Below are 21,391 nucleotides of genomic sequence, written 5' to 3' on the forward strand. Positions count from 1 at the left end.
CGCCCACGGCACGGGGAGCAGGTGGAACACTGGGGTGGCATTTAAGAGGAACCTGGACAAGCAAGGCTGGAAACAATGTTTCTTGACATGCAAGGAGGTGGGTGTGTCTTCTGTGACAGACCCTCACATTGTATGACTCACATTTCTGAAAGAGCAGCACTATGGATGGAAAAGGAGAGATGGTGGACACCATGATGGTGATTAAAAGGGTGTAATTCTTAAAAGGCAGGATTGGACTCTCCAAATGGGGTGCATGCAAATTTTTTTCAAACTCTTTCTGGTCTTCTGCCGAGCTTGTGAACTTTGTGTCATGTGTCTTTTGGTCCAATTTTGGGGAATGACTGTGACCTTCTTGCACTATGCAACATTTGGTCCAACCCAAACCTTGACCAATGTAGTGAGTGCCTGACCTCTCTACATGAATATGATGGCCTAGACTTATCATTCTGAAGCATGGATCTCCACCTATAGTTTGCGCCCTACTGATGATGAATTTCACCCCAGCTGCATGGTGACATGGGTCCTGAGACTTGGGTTCTTATGGAAGCAGTGTTTAGGTCCTTTGGCCACACAGACCTTCATAAAACTACTCCTAGGTTTCAAAGTCACAAAGATGTCCCCCAGCTACCAGGCCCACTACAGGTAAAGTGTTTAGGGCACTTGCATTTCTTTTTGAGGCCTACTAGAATGGAATGTCATTTACTCCCTTCATGGACGGATGGCTGATAATGCATTACAGACTCAATTCTTTGAATAGGATATGAATCTAAATGGGAGAAACAGGTTGACAGTCAAAATAATTGTAATTATATTTGGGGGGGAAAAATCACAGAGCTCTGGTGACTTTTTTTGGTATAAACAAAAAATATTTATTTCAGTCTCTCCAGAGATTCTATAGTTTTACTTAATAGATAAGTCTCATTTAGGGATCCTCAGTCCTTTAGGGTCAGCCTTTCAACCAATCATATTCATAGGGAAATTTTATTTAGGGAAAATTCTTAGTTATGGTTACTACGGACTCCTTTCCAAGCATAATTATGTTAATCTAGAGAGCAGGTTTGAGCTCCAACACTAACATCAGAACTTTAAAACCCACAAGCATGAAAGAAGCTGACTTAGAAGGTACTGTTTGATGTTCAAATCAATCTCTTTCCAAGTCTCCATTAACGCTCTGCTTTAAAAGTATTGGACACACTCCTGAGTACAGCAATAGCATTAGATCTAGTGTCATTAATTTGGGCCTGGCCCACCAAAAAAAAAAAAAAGTGAAGCTTCGCAAAAGCCAAAATAGTTAACCTCATTACTGCAGCTATTTATTTTTGACAGTTGTTTATTTATTTATTTCTAGGCAGAAAGTGGAATTTTCTGCTTTTGTATTAGAATAAATATGGGCTCTATAAATATTCTCAGCCTTGATCTTTATTCTGGAAAGCTATTTATTGTGCAAAGAGGAAAACGTATAGGTCAGTATAGTCAACAATATGAAATTAAAATATCATCACTTTAATTAAATTGATATTGGAATTTCTAAAACTTAGTTCAAATTTTCCCTTTTAAATTGCAAAACTAAAAATGTTGGTGAAATATGATGAAAGTGAACTCTATTATCTACTATAGTAAATTTCAATATGAATATGTTGTTTGTTTTTTTTCAACCCAATGTGTGAATGTTAAAAGTGTGAATGTTAAAGGGTACAGAGTGATGCAATATAGTTTCGATATACTTGACTGTTTTGAAAGTTCTATTATTAATTTGTCAAAATCCTGTTTTTAAAAATCCCATGGTTTTTCTTTTCTTTTTGTGATTTCTCCTCAATACATATGTAATGGTAAAACTGACATTACGCTTTCAGTCAACGTCATTTGTGAATAGGGCTAAATGGAAAATAGGTCGCACACACGCCGCATTAATGCAACAGTTTAAACTGTTTTGACTGTTTAAATATTTTGATATGCGTCCATTTAAAATTGCCCCCCCCCCCCCCCCCCCCGCCCCCGCCCCCGTCTATATTACGAAGTCATTATCATGTAGTTCATTAGTTATTACTGCGCTATCACGGGGCGAGCGCGCAGCAGGAGAGACCCGCACATCCTGTGAGAATCTGCTCGGTCCCCTATTTAATCTGGCTGCCTGGCTGCCTGTAAAGTAACTTTGGACCGGCGATATACCTCAGGACATGTGGTGTCCAATGTCTCATTTCCCTGATGGACTTCCTTGCTGTTTGACATCGCAGAGATTTGACGTCGATGAGATCATTAGCAACTTTACTCCGCCGGTCGCCCGGGGCTACAGGCAGATAGACGGCGCAATCTCCACGGACTCCCTTCATTTCAGTCCTCGTCCTTCTTCCTGCATCTCGCGCCCCTTCCCTCTCTCTCTCTCTCTCTCTCTCTCTCTCTCTCTCTCTCTCTCTCTCTCTCTCTCTATCTCTCTCTCTCTGTCTCTCTCTCTCTCTGTCTCTCTCTCTCTCGCTTCTACCATCCTTTGACTCGATGCCTAGTCATTTCCATGGGTAAAAAAACTTCTTTAGGTGTCGTTTCTCCTGCCCTGTCTCCGCTTTGATCAATACTAGGCCAGCAGAATGTACTTTGCACCTCAACAGATTATTTTACCACTGACATGTAAGTACTGTTTGTGGCCTCCGAATAGTCTTGCATTATTAAGCAATGTTCTGGTCAAGCCGAATGATCTGGAAACATTAAACTTCAGATGTAGCCTATTCATTTGTCGCGAATTCCAATGAGTTGTATACTGGGTTCAAACAGGCGTGCTAACCTACATTTAAGGCTCATAATTCCACGTGACTTTGAATACCAAAGAGTAAAATGTATATTAGAGTACGACTGGGGATGGAGTCTGTGAAGTCATTCATTTCCATGTTTATACAGAATTGTTACAATCAAACCAACCGATATTAACTTAATACCCACAAGAACCAACCACTGTGATTGCCATAAAGTTTTTATTGTTAACTACCAGATCAGCAAGGACTTTTAAATAATAACAACAACAATAATAAATTGTATCAAAATCAATCAAAAGCTGGAATGCCAAGGAATTCAGACAGAATTACTTCTTAATGTTTAATATTTCTCAGCAGCAGGGGGAAGGAAATTTTCATTAAGGAACACCTTAAATGAGCCATGACTTCAGCAGCCTGGCAGTCCTAATATAATTTTCATTTCTATTCTGCAAAGAGGTTATCTGATCTGTTTTTGCATAGTTTCTCCATTTAAATAGATTTCCAGTTTTTGATTAAGAAGTTACTTAAATATCTAAATATATAATGCTGAACACTGTTACTAATCATCAAACTTTTATCACCCTAAAATATCTATATTATTCTGGTACAGAATGAAATTGTAAGTCCCAGTGCATACCGAAGTTCGCCCACAGAGTTTTCATGGTATTGTCATTCCGATCCAGTTGTCTGCTTTACCAGTTGTCTGTAGCATCACACTCTAAAACAATTTTGAAATATTTTTTCTGGCTCCTGTGAAACTGAGCATGTGGCCTGCTGACTGTGAAATCACCTGAACTTGGCTTTGACTAATATGTAAAGTGGCCTTGAGCTTAGAGAGGCATGATGCGATTTCAAGGAGAGCACCGTTGCTTGGAGGCCTCTTAAAGACCTAAAGTGGCTCCAGCCTCCTCCTCCTCCTCCCTCCTCCTTCTCCTCTTCCTCCTCCTCCCCTCCATGCTTTTGAAACTGCGTGCAATCTCAAGTTCCAAATCCCTCTGATTTCATGACTCTCAGGGAGTGGGTGGGGGGCAGTGGGGTTTGGGTGTTGAGTGAGGCTAGTGTGTCGCCTCTTGGAGCTGTGGCGGGGGGGGGGGGGGGGGGGAGTGTGAACAGGAGGGTAGGAGGGGTTACGATTTGTTTGTGCTCCCCGCTTTGAAAAAGAGCTTACGGGTTCAGCCGAAGAAACGTGGGGAGCTAATATGAAGATTTTGGACTTTCTCTCACACTCGGTCTGTCATAAGCTCTGGCTGTGGGAGATGTTTGCCAAGGTCCTGCTCCCCCTGAGCTTGGATTAACACCCTCCCACTCCTGCGGTCTGAGTAACCCACTGATCCTGCCACTCCACTCCACTACACAACACACATACAGCAGTGCTCTAATCCACACACTCCCTTATCTCCCTTTTTATCTTGACTAAGTTAGTAAACACCTTCCTAGTGTTATTTGCAGTATGCAGGGGTTTTTTTTTTTGAAGACACAGGAATATGAGTAGGTATTTTTTCACTTTCTTCCACCAAAAGTCACAAGTCTCATATTACTGGTAGAAGCAAGGAAGTGTTTTTGACTTGACCATATAAACTTGGTCTTCATTTTTATGCAGCAAATTGCTGAGTGGCCTGGTAACAAGACTATGATTTTAAGACTGTGTTGAAGTTGTTACCTTTTCTGTTTTAGGTCACTTCAAGATAAATACAGGCTCAGACACCAATCGAGGTATTTGAAAGCAGACATCTGCTTAGAATCATAATTCAGGAATTATGGAATTACTTGACTTTATTGGTGAGTAACATTACATTACATTTATTGCTACCTACACTGAAGCTTAAACATGATTTACATTCATATATACTTCCTAATCCTAACTAATATTTACCAATGTCAATGTTCTTGTATAATTCTATGACAACTTTTAGCTCCCTGGCTTATGTCTCAATGTAGTTCACCTGGTCTTGGGTCTTCTGGGGTCTTGGGGGTCTATGGGTATGGAAAAATATGCATAAAAAACAAAATTCTCTGCATGTCTTCCAACAACAGCTGATTCAGGTGCTTATCAGGTGAAAGACCAGGGCACCAGGGCAAAAATCTAAAAGAACAAGAAGGATTAATAAATTTACAGCCTTTAATTTAATAATAACACTTGCGTAATTCTAGTGTGGTTGTAGCAACGTATGAGGACAACATCCACATCCAGTCTCAAACTCAGGTCTTGCAGGCAATAAATATGTGCTCTGACCCACCTCACCAGGTCTCATACCTGGGTCCTACAGGCAGCAAGCACACGCCCCGACCACCAGACCAAAGAGCCGACTCTGGCCCAGCACCCAACACAACCCATTCCACTTTCCTGAGTGACAGTCTCTTGATGGTCTCTCTTTCAGGAAGTGATGGTCTCCATCCGTATTCCAGACTCTTTTTGTTCTTCATAAAAATGTGCATTATATGGTATATTTTCACAGGCAAATGAGAAACCCATCTCATTTTAAAAAGACCATGGTGACGGTTTCTTAAGTCTACTGCATTTCGGAGCCAGAGGACAAAAAGGCAATAATGCTGCCGCTCAGTAAAAAAATTCAGCTATTTTGTATTGGCTTTCCAGACTTCCCTTGCTAAGACTTCTTTGACTGTAGACGTCTCTTAGCAAAACTACCAAAACTTACATCCTTTACCCCCCCCCCCCCCTTGTCCCTATCCCTCCTCAAAAGTAGTTAGCAAAGAAACAGAATAACAAACATATTTGCAGCAAAGCAAGAGAAAGAGGATGAGTCATCTCTTTTTTCGGGACGCAAAAGAGGCTGTCAAAACCCATTACCTAAGTGCCGTTTATCTTCCCATATGCTTTTGTTGCCTAAACAGCTTTGTATCTCTCTAAATCAAGGATTGGGTTAAGAACAAACGGATCAGTCGAGCGTATAGGGGACTGTGTTCTCTCGCATGCTTGCAGCGCCTTGGCTATAAAGTGGGCTAGCACGGCTCTGTGGCCAAGGGAGACAAATGCAGTCAGAATTAGGCCAGGTCTGTTCGCTAACTCTCCTCGCCGGTGGAGCCGATCTTCTGGCCTCTCTCTCTCTCTCCCCACTGATCCTCTTGGATTTTTCTTTCTCTCACGCGCTTTCTTTTTTTTACGGCAGAAAGGAGGATTGCGGTTTATACCCCTCTATCCACGCCGGCGGAGGGGAAGAAGACATTTGCAGGATCAAGGCTGGACTTCAACGCGAAAATCGCCTCACAATAGAACTATTACTCTTATCAGATTTGCAGGAGAGGGTCGCTGGTTTTGAAACGGCGACTCGCCAATGTACTGCAGCGCTTTCAGCTGTGACACCATTGCGTTTATGAGTGTTGTGACCCAAATGACTCCGTAACTGTTGGCCATGATAAAGACACAAGCCTATCACTTTTGGTTTCTGCCTTGCTCAGATCAATGGGTGACAAATTGCTGGCCAAACAAGCATATCTATCTATCTATCTATCTCTCTATCTATCTATCTACCCCCCCCCCCCCCACACACACACACACACCCATACTCATAAATACCCTTTCTACACCCCCTTTTCCTCATTCACTAATCTATACTAGACAAATTAGCCTGGCAAACAGATTGGGGAGAAAAGATTTACTTGGTGCTGGCTAATTACATCAGCTCATTAAGAGTCTTTAAGAGGCTGTGATTAGAGATGTTTGTTCACACTCTGCGTGGTGTGTTTAATGACCGCCAGTTTATCAGAAGGCTGCCTAAAGCAGAGTGGGAGGTGGGGCTGAGGCCTAATCAGCCTATTGGAATTCATCAATATTTAAGAGGGCTATGAAGGCCTTATGGTGTCAAAGGAACCATGACTCTTAAAGTCTGTTTAGAAGATACTCAGTGGACTGGGAGCTTCTGAGATTCATTAGCGGGATAGTGAGATACCCTGAGTTCATTTGTGATTAGAGAGTGTGTATATAAGGGAGGAAGGGGTTATAAATATTCACCTCTTCAAAGCCAAACATGTTAATATATTTCACCTTGTTATGTGTGCCCTTTTAAATGTTTTTTTTTTGGAATTCATCAGCTCACATCTCACAAAACAGAAGCTGCACAAGAACAAAAGTATGCTTCTCCGCCAAATGTGACAAGACCCCCCACCACCACCTCCAGAGACTTGAGTCTAGCCTACCGTGCCAGATGATACGACAGCGTGGAACAGTTTGCTTTCCTGACAGATACCAGAGTACCCGAGGTGTGTTTCCTCCATGTCACTGTATTCCCCATGAGAAAAAGAGCCTCTCTCTCTCTCAGCCCTGGTTACCCACAACCCCCCTCTGCCCCGCGGCACTGCGTTCCACAATGGAGAACAGAGCGGTTTGGGAAATGGAGGCCATTTATAACCGCTGCCCGCACCCTCAAGTTCCGGCGTGTTCTGAGACAAAGCGAGAGGACCCCCCCCTCTTCCCGCCATGCTAATGTCACACAATTACCTCTTAACCGCTCAGACAGAGTGCGCACGGGGGAAAAGTGACATCAAATCAAAACTGTCACAGGTGATCGAGTCCGGTTGTCGAGAGAGCACCCCGCCTCGCCGCCTGGCACATGCGCGTATGGGAATGCTGTGGGTGGAGGGGAGCCCATGTAAGTGTGTGTGTGTATGTGTGAGATTTGATATGATAACAGGCCGTTAATATCCCACCAAACACGGCTCTCTCATCAGCCCTTAATGTCAGTGCATAGCCCAGCCCTAAGACACACAATGATAAATCACCTGACTTCTGATTTTCTCTCTCGCTTCCACTCCCTCTCTCTCTCCTTTTCTCTTACACATTCATTCTCTCTCTCTCTCTCTCTCTCTCTCTCTCTCTCTCTCTCTCTCTCTCTCTCTGCAGACTCTCTCTCTCTCTCTCTGCAGACTCTCTCTGGGACTTGAGCTGGCAAGCATGGAAAATGGACTGCTCTTCACTAATGATATTCAAAAATGATAGGGAAGAGATTGGAAACAGTGTTCCCCTCTGAACCATGCAGAATGTCTACCTACCAAAGCATTGCTTTTTCTTAATAGAGTTTAGGGGACACTGTCAAACTGTGGACTGCAGTCAATGTCAACTTATCCCCCCTGCCTTCCATGAGTTCAGCACAGATGTTGATGGATTAGGGGAATCTTACTACAGTCTGATGCAGTGACTTCTTTTGTGCTTTAGAATATAAAAAACCTTTATATTCAAACTAAATTCAAATATGCTCTGAAGACTTGAAATTCAGCAGAATGGTTTCACATCTATTAGAAGGCAAGTCAACCTGTAATTATCTGATTATTTATTGGCCACATACCCATCTGAATGGCACATATGATAGCAAAATGGCTTCTTGCTGGGTCATCATCACTGTTGTGAGCTTTGAATGATTGTCTGTCACAAGGTAATGAGACTTATAGTAATACCACAGCATGCAGCCACATGCACACACGCACACACAGTGAGATGAGCTCCACCACTAAACTCTACCTAATATCTAATAAGATATACCTAATATTGTTTTTGTTTTTGACATGGCTTACTGGTAGTCACCAATGCTTCCAATCTTTACAGTTTAAAATATATGAATGGGTGATTTAAACATCCTGTACTACAATAACATGATAATATTGATGATGATGATTACCATTACTATTACTATTGTTATTAATGGTGCATATGTTGCAGAGTGCATGAAAGAGACTCTTAATCAATCAGAGATGCCTGCGGTGCTTAGGTGTGATCAGTGAGGCTGATCCCACTGCAGTGAGAGCAAGCCCTCCACATGCCAGTGAAGGCCTCACGCACTGCACTACACACTCCAGCAGCTGTCACACTCCTAATTGCCTGCACGACCCTATCCTCCTCCCTGACAACCTGCTAATTACCCTGTGTGTGCATATACGTGTGTTGAGTATGAGTGACTGAGTACAACCACATGGCAAAAAGCCCTCATTAAAACAAGACACAATAAGCATTTAGCATATGGTTATGAAAAAATATTATTCTAAAAATAATAATAAATGGGATACTAGGAGTGTGTTAAGAATATAGGGCAATTTAGAATGTCCTCAAATCTTGTTTACTGATTCTTGCCCAAAAAGGCTGCTTTTCTATTTAAAGTCAAAGTGGTTAATTGTTTAATATTGCCTTTAGGCTACAGACACAAATATATAGGCTTGTATACGAGACAGAGGTGGTGAGATCTCATGTCTCTCAAAGGGATTTAGGGAAAGTCTCCTTGCCTCTATACTGAGTTTGTCCACTTGAGTTCTTTCTGCTCCCCCAAATAGCCGTGTTTTTACTTTCCTTATATCTCTTGATTACAATCTATGTTGGTCTCCAGCGACCAGGACTACTTAAGTGTTCTGCTCTGTGAAGCTGTTGCCATGCAGCAGTTGGCCCCACTCTTTCCCATTCTCCTTCTCTAGCTGACAAGAACGAGAAACAATTAAAGTAGATGAGGGAAGTTCTCCTAAAAAAGCCATGCAAATGAAATGCTAATGGCATGCTAATGAGGGCAGCGGGGAGACAGACGGGGGTAAAGTTTGGTTAGGGAGCGGAGTAGCGAGGAAAGTGGGCAATGCCTGGGTGAGCAGTGAGTACGTTTGGTGCCATGCTGAGTGGAAAAATGTTTAGTTAGCGAGGGAGAGAGAGAGAGAGAGAGAGAGAGAGAGAGAGAGAGAGAGAGAGAGTGAGTGAGTGAGTGAGAGAGTAAGTGAGAGAGACCGAGTCAGAGAAAGCAAGTGGGAGAGGAAACAGCATGTGGATGGCCTGGGGGCTAATGAATACTGACTGATTCCCAAATTAAATTTCACAACTGTTCTCTCACAATTTATTTTTCTGTCTTTTTCTCTCTCCCTCTCATTATGTTCATTCCCTCACTTATCAACATTTTAGTTACAGGAAGTAATTGTTTCTTTCTTCTATCCTTCTATAACATTAATAAAGTCCAAGCAAACTAGAAAGTTAGGATACTAGTCCTTCCTACTGACTAACACGTGGCTAAGCATGAAAGCCAGCATGGACCACTTGACGTTACCTCATTTGCGTGATGGTAGGTGACCACCAATACCGTTTCTTCTTATTAGCAACGATTATATTCTTTACTGAAGTACTAAATGCAGCTGTTTGGATCTCTGGCTGTGGACAGATTGGTCAGGCCTCCACTGTTCACCTGTACAGACATTCAGTCAGTCAAAACAGAACGATGTGAGCGGAAAGAGGAAAGGGACACCTCATCAACCTGTCAGCTGGTTCCACACTTACAAATGACAGCCTGGGACCCGGCTCGGTTCGTCTGGGGCACTAATGTTGCCACTCTGTCTTGTGGTCTGACAAATTGGAAACACCCCCACCCCGACCTGCACGCGCGTGCATTTCTTCTGCCGAGTTCATTTCGATCTTATAAACGGCGTTTGTTTATATCGGCGAAAACAGATGCCGACGGTGTTTGTCATTAGCCGGCTGAAAATCGAATGCACGAAGGTGTAAGAGAGCCTCATCATTGGCCAAAAAAAAAAAAAAACATCCCGCGAGCCGATACGGAAATGGTGGGAGCAATTGTTTTGTTTTGTGTTTTTTTTTTATTTTTTTTTTATAACAAAATATTAATGATCTTTCATTTGGGTCTCATCACGAAGCGGGCAAGGGGAAATTGCATTCTATTTCGCAAAAGCCTAAGAAAGCGCGAGCCTAGGTAATGGGTAATATGTGTAGAGAGGAGAGCGAGGGTGAGGGCCGTGAGGCTTGGGAGAGAAGGGAAAAAACGACGAAAAAACTCCGTAAGAGAAAGCGGGGCAGGAGATACTGGCTAAGGTAAGAGCTGGGGGTGGGGGTGGGGTGTGAATTGAAATTTATGACATTGAGAGCGCCGGTGACAGAGACGGACCCCTTTCTTCATTTCTCTCTCTCTCTCTCTCTTTTTTTTTTTTTTTTTGTTTTTTTTTTGTTGAGGAAATCGTGGCAGCCAACCTTGCAATGAGGGCAGATCAAAGCTAAAATAGGCTGGTGAATGCTGAGAGAGAGAGAGAGAGAGAGAGAGAGAGAGAGAGAGAGAAAGAAAGAGGGAGACAATGGGAGAGAGAAAGAGAGAAAGAGGGAGAGTGAGGGGCGGGGTGGGCATAGGAGTGCTTAGACAAGAGTGAAGGAGGACATTAGTGACTAGATGATGTTGTCAGTGACCGATGTAAATCGGCAGCACTACATAGTCAACAGACACAGTCGGCTGGTTGCGGGGGAGGGGGGAGGGCAGCCGTCAGGAGTGTTGGCACTGACAAATGGAATATTTTCGGAGGACTTAATCAGAGGAAAATGGGGTTTCATCTATACGCCTCCCCGCTCTGCTGCCCTCAACAAGAGAAATGATTGCCTGTCTTTCTCAACCTCTCTTTCCATCCTCTTCCTTTCCTCTCCCTCTCTCTCTCTCTCTCCTCATCACCACTCACTCACCACGTATAGCCATGAAATGCAGGAAAGGTTACATGAAGGCTGTCGAGATGCTATGGCCCAGTGTTAAAGAGAGAGGCATGAGCAGAAGTGTAGCCACACATTCTTAAGTACACGAGCATCATCATGGATGGACATCAAGGGTATTGATGTATTTAAAAAGGGTATTTTAAAAAGTTAGTAATCCTTCACTTTCTGAACTATATGCTCCCAGGCCAAATTAATATCCTCCTTAACCACCTCTAGAGCTCCTGGATGTTGCTGTGTGGTCCCTTGAGTGCATCAGTGTGAAACTAATATCTCGCCCAGGAATTACCACATCCATTGTCCACTTACCCCACTTAGCCCATGGTCACAATTTATAGCTGAGTTCTTTGCACAGTTCAAATGTGGAGTGGTCGGTCACTGCGTTCGGTCAGAGGACAAAGAATCAACTCTATCAGGCTTTTCCTGCAATGTTTATTTTTCAGTAGGCTAGCATGAGTTTCGGGCAACCAAGGATCTGAACAGCTGGGATAGGTAGATGAAATCAAGGACATGGAATATAAACACACTTTTACATAGCTGCATACTGTACTACAGAATCGCGTACACACAGGCTCTCATATATAATCATGTTCGGGATCAGACTTTTCACACACACACACACACACACACACACACACACTTACATTGACTGTGTTCAGTGGTGCACTGGGCCCAGGTCTCTAAGCCGCAGGTGACCACCGAGCGCTGGATAAACACTAATAAATCTTCCTGAACAGGCAGGCAATCAGTCATCTATCAAAACTCAGAGAAAGAGAGCGCCAAAGAGAGAGAGCAGGCACAGGAGAGGGAGTGGGTCTGTAAAGAGTTTAGGATATAGAATATATGAGTGTTCTGATAACATCCAACATTTGGGTGCTATTTATTATACCTGTAGAGCTGCATAGGTTTCCACGGGTTCCTGTTGACCAGGATGTAGGAATCAGTGTCTTATATTTATCTGTGTCTATGATGGTACAGAGCAATGGTAACTGTCATATAAGAATGTAAAAGCTTTCCAAAAATGTTTAGAGAATGTACAGCAGTGTGTGTGCTGCATTTCAGTAATCAAGAGGACATTCAGGTAGAATGTCGGGCTTAGCTCGTCCTTCTAGACCCCCATGCCCGCAGCCCTGGCGGTGCAAACTGCGAGCCTCTCATGCCGTCTCGTCCTCTCGTGATGAATGTGGCAATCTCTCAGCCCTTTGCCTTGTCCGGCTCATTTGTTACGACCTGACTGGTTTGCTGCTTGCTACTCTGTTGTTGCCGATGGGGACTGCTAGCTAAGTAGGATGATAACTTTTTAGCAGACTTGGCCGAAGAGAAGCTGCCAGTCAAGACAACAGAGTTGGTTGTTGTTGTTATTTGTTGCTGTTGTTTGTTTGTTTGTTTGTTTGTTTGTGCTTGGTTGTTTTTTGTTTTGGTGTAGTGGGTTCCCACCTACCTGTTGTCATGAAACATTTCCTATTACAGAGTGTTTGTAGTACACAATGGGAAGTAATGTATGAATATCAAACATTCAATCAGAGCTTTTGGTGATAAACATTTTAATGGCTAGATTAAATGTGGGCTACAAAAAACAGAAATACTGATAACTGATGATGGCGCTAACAGATGTTTGATTAATGATCTGATGTTCATTATTCTTTTTCACTTTTCTAGATAAAAAAGTTGCAATGGTTGTGCCTGTTACACTAAAGAAGGTTGCTTTGCCCAGTACTTTTACTGTTAACCCAATTCACGGGTATGAATCATGCCCCTGTGCGACAGAGAAATTTGTCACTTTTTTCCAGCAGATCAATGATAATTACCTTCCTGACACGCGTACGGTTATTACTTTACAGGATCAAGGACAGAGGGGAGGGAAGCCTGGCGGCGATAGGCAGAGCCTGATCGATACATGCTGAAATATGGCTGCCACAGGCCCCGGGGCCTGGCCCCGGCCGCCTCCACAAGCCATTACAGGCCCGGCTCTCCTCGGCTTAGCACTGGATCTGCTCCCTAAGTCCGCCCGCAAGTCCATCTGCCTCCTGCCTCTGCCGCCAGACCTGAGACCTGGCCTAGCCGTGACCACTGGACGATTCGAGAAGGCCAGAGGTATGATCCCACGAAAGTGCTTTGCCCAAAGTTGTGCTTATAACAGGCCCAACGAACTTGCCTTGGAAGCAGAGGCTGAGGGAGAAATGCTAACCCACCCAAACAATTTTGTAAGGAGTCTGAGCTCTCTGTAGTTTTTCTCTCTGTAGTGGTTTTGTACCAGTTTGTGCAATTTCTTTCTTTCCTTTGAGTCTTGTAGGGTAAATGTACTAAATGGATGTATGCTATGTTCTATTAAGCACTTTTGAAATTTTAAAATGAAGAGGCATATATAAGGCTAACAAGGTTTTCAGTTGAAGTCTTTATAGCTTATAACCCCATAGCTTTGTGATTGTTCTGTTTTTCACCCCTGATTAGTCAACAATTCTGCTGATATAACAATAAAGTGTAGCAGAGCTACCGCTGCATGACCTTATACGTGTTATTTTATGATATGAAGATTACTAAATGACCTCAACAGGCTCTTGTAACAACCACACATAATTCACATCCATTTTGCATAGCCATCCATAGCTATGAATTCCCCACGGATTTTTTTAAAAAGCTCATAAAATCTTTCTGCGTATCCTTGGACATCGTTTATGAAAAAGTTTTGAATACTTAAAAAGATGAAGGATGGAAAAAAATAGGCCAGTTTAAAAAACTTGCTTGTGTTTCAACAATGATGCTGCGCTCTGTTCAGGACCTATTTTATTTTTAGAATCTCTCACACATATACGCACACACACATGCACACACACGCAAAGCTCACACAGCACGCACAGAGTCCCTATTCACCGCCTTATTATAAGGCGGAAGGTCTCTTTCTCTTGCTTTATTAAATGACCTGTCTGCCTGTATTCGCAGTCTGTCCCTGGTGGCGCTGCATGCTAAATTCCATCATTAAAACCCATTACTGAGCTATCAAAACCCTCTGTAATTCGAGCTAATGACCTCATTTCCCTAAGTGTCACCCATGTCAGTCAGCACTGGGGCTGCTTGTTCTGGCAAGCGTTCAACGTGGTTTCACACTCTTACAGGACACCCCACCACAGACACGTGTACACACACACACACACACACACACACGCGCACACACCTCCCCTGGAAAAAAGGGGAAAATCAATGGCTGGGGAACATGACAAGGCCCAGGGGCTGGCTGGGCATGTGCATGCGCCTCTGTCGTGGTTTTTCATCTCCCTGCTGACCTCCACTCTAAACAGCGGCAATATACCAGGCAGGGGCAGGCTTTGGTGCGAAGCAGGATGGCAAGCGTCCTACACGCCCCAGTCCCATGGCCGTACCTTGCGCCAGCCCCATGCTGACCAGAGTGGATAGGGCGATGCAGGGCGTGCTGTGAGACATAAGCAAGACATGTCATGTCCCCTCTCTAATCTTCATCTCGCTCCTCTTCTGTCCAGGTCTGCCTTCCTCCACACCTTCCAAAATAATTCCTTCAATTGGAAAAAGGGGCCCTCGGGCCATGCAAGGGCTCTGGTCCCTGCTTTCTGACTGGATAATTGACTCCCTTCACTGGGTAATTCATCGCTTGCATATGCTGGATAATACATCAGCAGGCAGAAAGCTGCAGCTGACGTCCCAACCTTGTCCCGCAACCCTATCCCCACTGCAGCCACACACACACACTCACACACTCATACCCCCTCCCAGTAAAGAGCCAGGAGCCCGGAGTGAATTGGAGAGGGAAAGAAGTGGCAGGGGAAAAATGAGATGATAGATGGACTGCATTGTAGCATTATGAATGAATTATGCCGGCCAAATACCTTGAGCAGTGCGCTCTGTCAGCTGGTATCTATACTAATCTAGGAGGAAATATGACTTTTTCCATATTAAAGAGTGTGGCACAGAACATATCAGGGACTTAATTGAGCAATTGGTCTATTACAGAAACATATTTTAGCTGGCATTCCTTAGCAGTTTCCATTTGTCAACCATACTGTATGCATACTTACTACTGTACATATCACCTACATAACTATACTCAGGTGAAAAATACTAAACTCTAGAAGAATTGAGCATAACTGGAGTCTAGTATTGGAAGGAAAAAAAAACAAAAAAACCCACCAAAGCCAGCGTGAGATACTTGAAATTTAAAATGCAAAACCGAATATTTTGAGCTGTGTAAACAATCAACTCCTCCAAGTATTTGTAATATTTTAATAACTATTAGTATTTTATTATAATTTCCTGTCAAAGAAAATATTGCTATTTTTTGCTATTGCTATATAAATGTTTGATTAAATGTTGGAAAATAATTGCATGTAGAGCTTAATTGCATGTATACCTTCATAAGGCTTCTTCAAGAGAATTAAGAGATTTTTTCTTACTATTTATATTTGCTTACAAAGTCAATTAATCATTGTTTATACCAAATTAAAAGTAATCAATTCTATAATTCCTTTTAAGCCTTTCCAGTTTCTATTAATATTACGATTTACAAAACGTTTCACTTTGTGCGTATCTTTTTTATTTTCCAGTGGAACACAAACTTTGTGAACACATTTTTTACATATACAGGACCTAAGTAATAGTAGCTTTCATTATTGATGTACATTTTCAGATGATGTGATTATGCAACTGCTTCTACTTGGCTAATCACGTCAGCCGGTATTTTGTAAATCTGGTGAGCTCCGTTTATCTGCAGATACAGCCTGTTAAGCAGCTCTTCGACCTTTCATTCTCAGACTGATTTCAAATTGCGTTACTGCAGTTTTTTAATAAAGCTCTGACGCCCCCTAGTGTATGACAGAAAAACGTTCGTTGCAGAATCTATGCTTTGGTTCTCAAACTATGTTCTTATCAGTAATCACTACAGCTTAAACAATGTTTTAGTTAAGACTATAGTGTCACAATAAACCTATAGCTCAAGTGTAGACTGTATGACATAGGCCTACACATTTATGGCATTTAGCTGATGCTTTTATTCCGAGCACTTACAATTATGACTGAGTACAACTTGAGCAATTGAAGGTAAAGGGCCTTGCTCAGGGGCCCAACAGTGGGTACTTGGCAGTGGTGCAACTTGAACTGGCAACCTACCCATTACAAGTCAATTACCTTAACCACTGAGCTACCACTGCCCTATATAGCTATGACAGGCCTACACATGATATACTATTCAGAACTGAATTTTGAACGAATTTGCAACTATTATTGTACACATCTTTTAGTAAGCAAATCATCTTTAGTCATCAAAAAGGCACGCCATGTAACTCAATCATACTTTGCCTCTGGTATAGTTAACTAGATATATGTAGGCTAGTCCAGTGTATATGTACCTGCTAGTGATCGTTTCTATGGCATGACAGATGGTTCTAGTGAAATTATTCACCAGTAGTACAATGGTTTGGATAGATATTTTCACTAATAGCAGAGCTACAGGTTTGGAAATTTTGGACATTGGTAAAACTTCTGTTGGCCTCGAGGTGTCACTCTTTCATGGAATGTTAAAAGACCCAGATTTAAACTACTATGGTAAATGCTGCAAGATTTTACATGCTAACCTACTGATAATTGACTCATCAACAATAACCACGCAGTGATCTGCTGGAGAGACGCTTAGGGTAGGCTACAAATGACATAATAAAATTTTACGAGGATGTGGATAACTCAGCGCAAATCTTAAACTTGCATTTGCTAAACTCCAGTAAGGGTGGTCTCGACTAAGATGGTAATCTTTTTTTTTTTTTACTGACTGAAATTGTTCAGCTTTTGTTCGTTTTAACTTCTTCAGCGCGTCAGACTATTAGTCTATATTAGTCTATAGTAATAATTATACAGTGTATTAGTAAAATGTTCATGAATGTAGTATTTTATATTCTACTGGACATATATTTATGTACATTTTTAAAAAGTGGGTAAATTTTTAAAAAGTGGGCAAAGATTCTGAATAATCTCGACTGACACGATACTAACCACGCCTACAACACCATGACGAACCAATAAAACGTCATTTTTTGTAGTGATATCCATTCAGAGCCTAGTTTGTTTACCCTAGTTAGCATACATCCAATGAGGAGTAACCACTAGGGTTGTGACAGTGTTGACTTGTTGCCAGGAGAACTTAATCTTATTTACTTGCTGCAAGGTATCGCATAGATTCAACTGGCGACAGTGACATATAGCGTGCTGTCTACCTTGCTAGGACGAAGAGAAGCTCGTAACCAATTCAGCATTTTGTAGCAAAGTAATTTCAAACCGTACTGGATTTTATAAGCAGCATGACTTTTGAGGAGCTAAACGGAGATTGCTCTGTCGAAAGGTAAGTTTAATTGTATTGATATTTAAGGTACATGCAGTCTCTCATGAAGTGATTATGACGGGCATTGCATTCATAACTTGAGTTAAATGGGTAATTTTTTGGGTCATATTTGTTGCTAGCTACAGGTTTCGGTGTTTCTAAAAGGGACAAACTTTAGCCGCTCATTAGCTACCTGTTATCGACTACATAGCAACAGTTTCGCGTGACAGGTCGCGATAATTGAAGGTTCAGTGTGGTCACGAGACCCAGCGTGAGACTAATGCTAGTTGACTAATTTACCGGTTCCCAATTTTACATTGCTAACCAGCTCATTTTTAGTTTTTGCATTGTATTGGAACTCTTTGTAAATCGGATCGAGCTTGTCTTATTAAAAACATCAATAAGTAAAACATGCATTTATGTAATTACAGAAGTAATTAAAATAAGTTGTAGCTACATTAGCGAACGAGTTAGGTTACCTCTACGTTTTAGTAGCTACATACAGCAGCAATTTGGTATACAACCTAGGTAATAAACAAGCTAGTTCGCTCGCTAGCTAGCGAGTGTTAACAGGTTATGACACCTGCTACCCTCATACTGACATGTTCCTCGTCAAATTTCAGGATGGATTCGGTGTCTAAAGCACTTGAGGAGGTCCTCAGTTCGGCATTGCTCCAAGGGTGCATTACAGTTGGAGTGTACGAAGCTGCAAAATCGCTGAATGTGTAAGTAACTGCCTATCAGCTAAAACTTCTTTCATGAAGTTGTTTAAATAGTTCTTGCGAACAGATTGATGTGTACCTAGCCAATGCTAGTTAGTTAACTTTGTAACTAATGTTCAGAGTTCGATTCTCTTTTTCTCTATGCACAGAGACCCTGACAACGTTGTGCTTTGCATCCTCGCCACCGATGACGAGGACGTCAAAGATGTTGCCCTCCAGATCCACTTCACCTTGATCCAGGCTTTCTGCTGTGAGAATGACATCAACATTCTGCGAGTAAACACCACGAGGCGCTTGGCCGAGATTCTCGGTGGTGGAGGGAAACAAGGAGGGGAGCAAATGGATTTCCATTGCGTCTTGGTTACTGTAAGTAGCCATAAAATAACAGTCCACACAAGACAATTTCAGTACAGTGAAGCAAACTTCAATGACAAATGTTTGATAATACCCAGATGAAAGCAGAAGAATGAAACTGGAAAATATTGGGCATGTTGGGTGAACTGCATGAAGTCTTAATCGACTTGCCCAAACATGCCCTAGACCAAACTGCCAGTGCTACGCTTACTCACATGTGGCCTGCATTATGGACCAAATGCAAATTATACCCTCCCACAGCAATGAAAATATTTAACATTTATAATGCACTTAAGTGTAATTTGCTTTTTATATTCTTGTTGTGCTAAACTCATTTGCACACCTCAATGACATACAAACCTTTTTAAAGTTTTATGTACAAGATGGGTTTGAATTCCCAGTTAAATTCAGTTGAACTCTTAGGGTGTAACTGAGAATGAAACTTTGCTATACGTAGCAGGTATCTAGTTCTACAAAAACTAGTGCTATTTGATTCCAATATATGCTTAACAGTCTCATTTTCTACCCCCACCAGAGCCCACGTACATCTACGGGAAAGAGCCAAGCACTGTGGACAGTGAATCACTTTTGCCAAGAGAGCCGATGCATGGACCAGTGGGTACCCATTATTAACCTTCCAGAACGATGAAGAAAGTTAAGCCCGATAAGAGAACACTGTGGGGGGCAAAATATAAAAACATAAGAAAACATAGAAATGCACTAAGAAGGATCTGCCCCAGTGCAGATCTAGGTACCTGAGCACTGCATGGCTTGGAGGAAGGGAGTCTGTCTCCAGCAAACTGTGAAGGTGATTCAGCAAGTTTTTGTTTTTGCTTTCAAGCCTGTGAGGAGATGGTAAAACATTGGGGACAGTGGACTCAAGAAAAACAGTGATTACTGAAAGGAATCATGAACTCAGGTGAACGCCATAGCTCCCTAAGAATGATTTTTGTCTGAGGAAGCATCATCCGACATTTCTGTTTAGGGTAAAACCCGTGATCCCACCTCTGAGAGAGGACAGGGCTGCTGGAAGCAAAAGCCTTTTGGAAATTGCTGTTCTGTTTTTCTCACAACTCTTACTGTTCATTTGAAGTGTTGCTAATGTTGTATTATTATTGTTCAACTATTTATAAAAAGGGAAGAGCTACCAAACATGTAAAGAGAAGGAACTTTACTTCCACACTTTCCCATATAAGTTGTTTTTATAATTGTTCATTTTATAGTCTTTAATATTATATCCTTATATTAATTTAAAAGGTGTATTTATATTAACTTTTTATACTTTATACCAATGCACCTATGATGTGTTTTTGATGCAATAAAGTATATTTTGGAAACTGCAAATGGTAGCGATGCAGTTTACTCTATTGCTGGAACTGCAGAGAGGGGAGTGGGTCCATCCTGAAAACTCCCCCCCCCCCCCCCCCCGCTCCCTTTAGATGATGGGTATCACTCTGGCTACTGTGACCTTGGTAACTCCTCGTTGCTGACAACCTCCCCCAGCCTCTTTATTCTGCTTTGGTCAGCATGACTAGGCTCATTTCTACAGGTTGCCTTTTTAGTCTTAGTAGCCTGCTTAGTTCCCAGTAACTATATTGCCTTTGTCTTGTGATCATATATATGTACCTCAACAAATGTAAGGTCTGCTCCTGTTAACCTTTAGCACCAAAGGTGTGGCTGTGATTGCATGACTGTGAGTCATCAGGCCTGGCTTACAGAGAGAACATGAGAGATTGCTCATGCAACCTCTTCTGCATATGAATCTGATGCAGGCAGGGTTTGGGTAGTGATGTCACAACTGATGAAAAAGGAGGCAATCCCCTATCTGGGAGCAGAGTCATGATCATGAGATGGTCACATTTGTACAGACTAACCTAGCTGATATTATTCTTGGACTTGGTACCGGTGGTTGGAGTAAGAAACATGCACTTGGACTAAGTGGCATTGCTTATATTTTTTAGTAGTAAGCATTGCCTCATGCCACTGTGATTAGTCTCTTAGAACTTTCTCTACCTAAATTAAACTTGTCTTCATATAAATGAGGTTGTGTTTATGTTGAACTGGTGTCAGACCCCCCTCCATGTTATCACAAAACCAGTTTCAGGGTAGCCATTTAGGAAGCCAAAACTCTGCTTAACAGAAAAATCCAGGTTCTGAGGTCATTCGTGTCTTTTCAAAAGGCTATTTTTAGAACATAAAACACAAGAGAAGACAGGTGATGCAGGAGGAGCATTGTTATGACTTTTGGTTCACTGTGTACTGGACTAGTTTTTAAGTGCAGTGTGTTCCACACCCTTCACTTGCTCTCCATGGTTAAATATTTCCACGCATTCCATTGCATGTTTCATTCCTGGCTGTAACTCTAGGAATGCAGTCAGTAAGCCATCCTTTTAACATCCTTTAATGTTGTGTTTTTCATTATTAGAATGCTCAATGAAAGATAAATGGGTGTATTCTTAAAAGTACTTTTTCAGTGCATCCTGAGAGTTGACTAATATAATGTATCTTTGGCATATGCATAAGAAAATGTTCTTTAAAAAGCTTTCCCTTGACCATAGGCAATCCATTTTGGGCCCTTTGGCCTCTAGTATTTCATAATCTGTTCATAAAAAGTGATACTGAACTTGTTAATGACTGCAGGGTTGTGGTGTCAGCTAGGGCCGTTTGCAGGAGAGGGGCTCAAGGAGCATGAAGGGAAGCGCATGCCGGGATCAGCAATGTCCTATATGCCTCCGTATCAGCACATTCCATGCCACTGAGTACCATCATCATCATGTCA

General features: G+C 42.1%; 1 protein-coding gene across 1 annotated transcript; it reads left to right on the forward strand.

Annotated features, from left to right (window-relative positions):
- The first annotated feature begins 17,313 nt into the window (after window positions 1–17,313).
- gadd45aa (growth arrest and DNA-damage-inducible, alpha, a) lies at window positions 17,314–19,956 on the forward strand. The gene is made up of 4 exons (XM_027031111.3): window positions 17,314–17,557; window positions 18,160–18,261; window positions 18,408–18,624; window positions 19,148–19,956. Exons 1-4 carry the CDS (start codon window positions 17,517–17,519, stop codon window positions 19,259–19,261), a joined length of 474 nt encoding a protein of 157 aa, XP_026886912.1. The 5' UTR covers window positions 17,314–17,516; the 3' UTR covers window positions 19,262–19,956.
- The last annotated feature ends 1,435 nt before the right edge of the window (window positions 19,957–21,391 follow it).

Source organism: Electrophorus electricus, chromosome 11, assembly GCF_041902795.1.
Source record: "Electrophorus electricus isolate QZ-2024a chromosome 11, ASM4190279v1, whole genome shotgun sequence".
In the NCBI taxonomy this organism is placed as follows: domain Eukaryota; kingdom Metazoa; phylum Chordata; class Actinopteri; order Gymnotiformes; family Gymnotidae; genus Electrophorus; species Electrophorus electricus.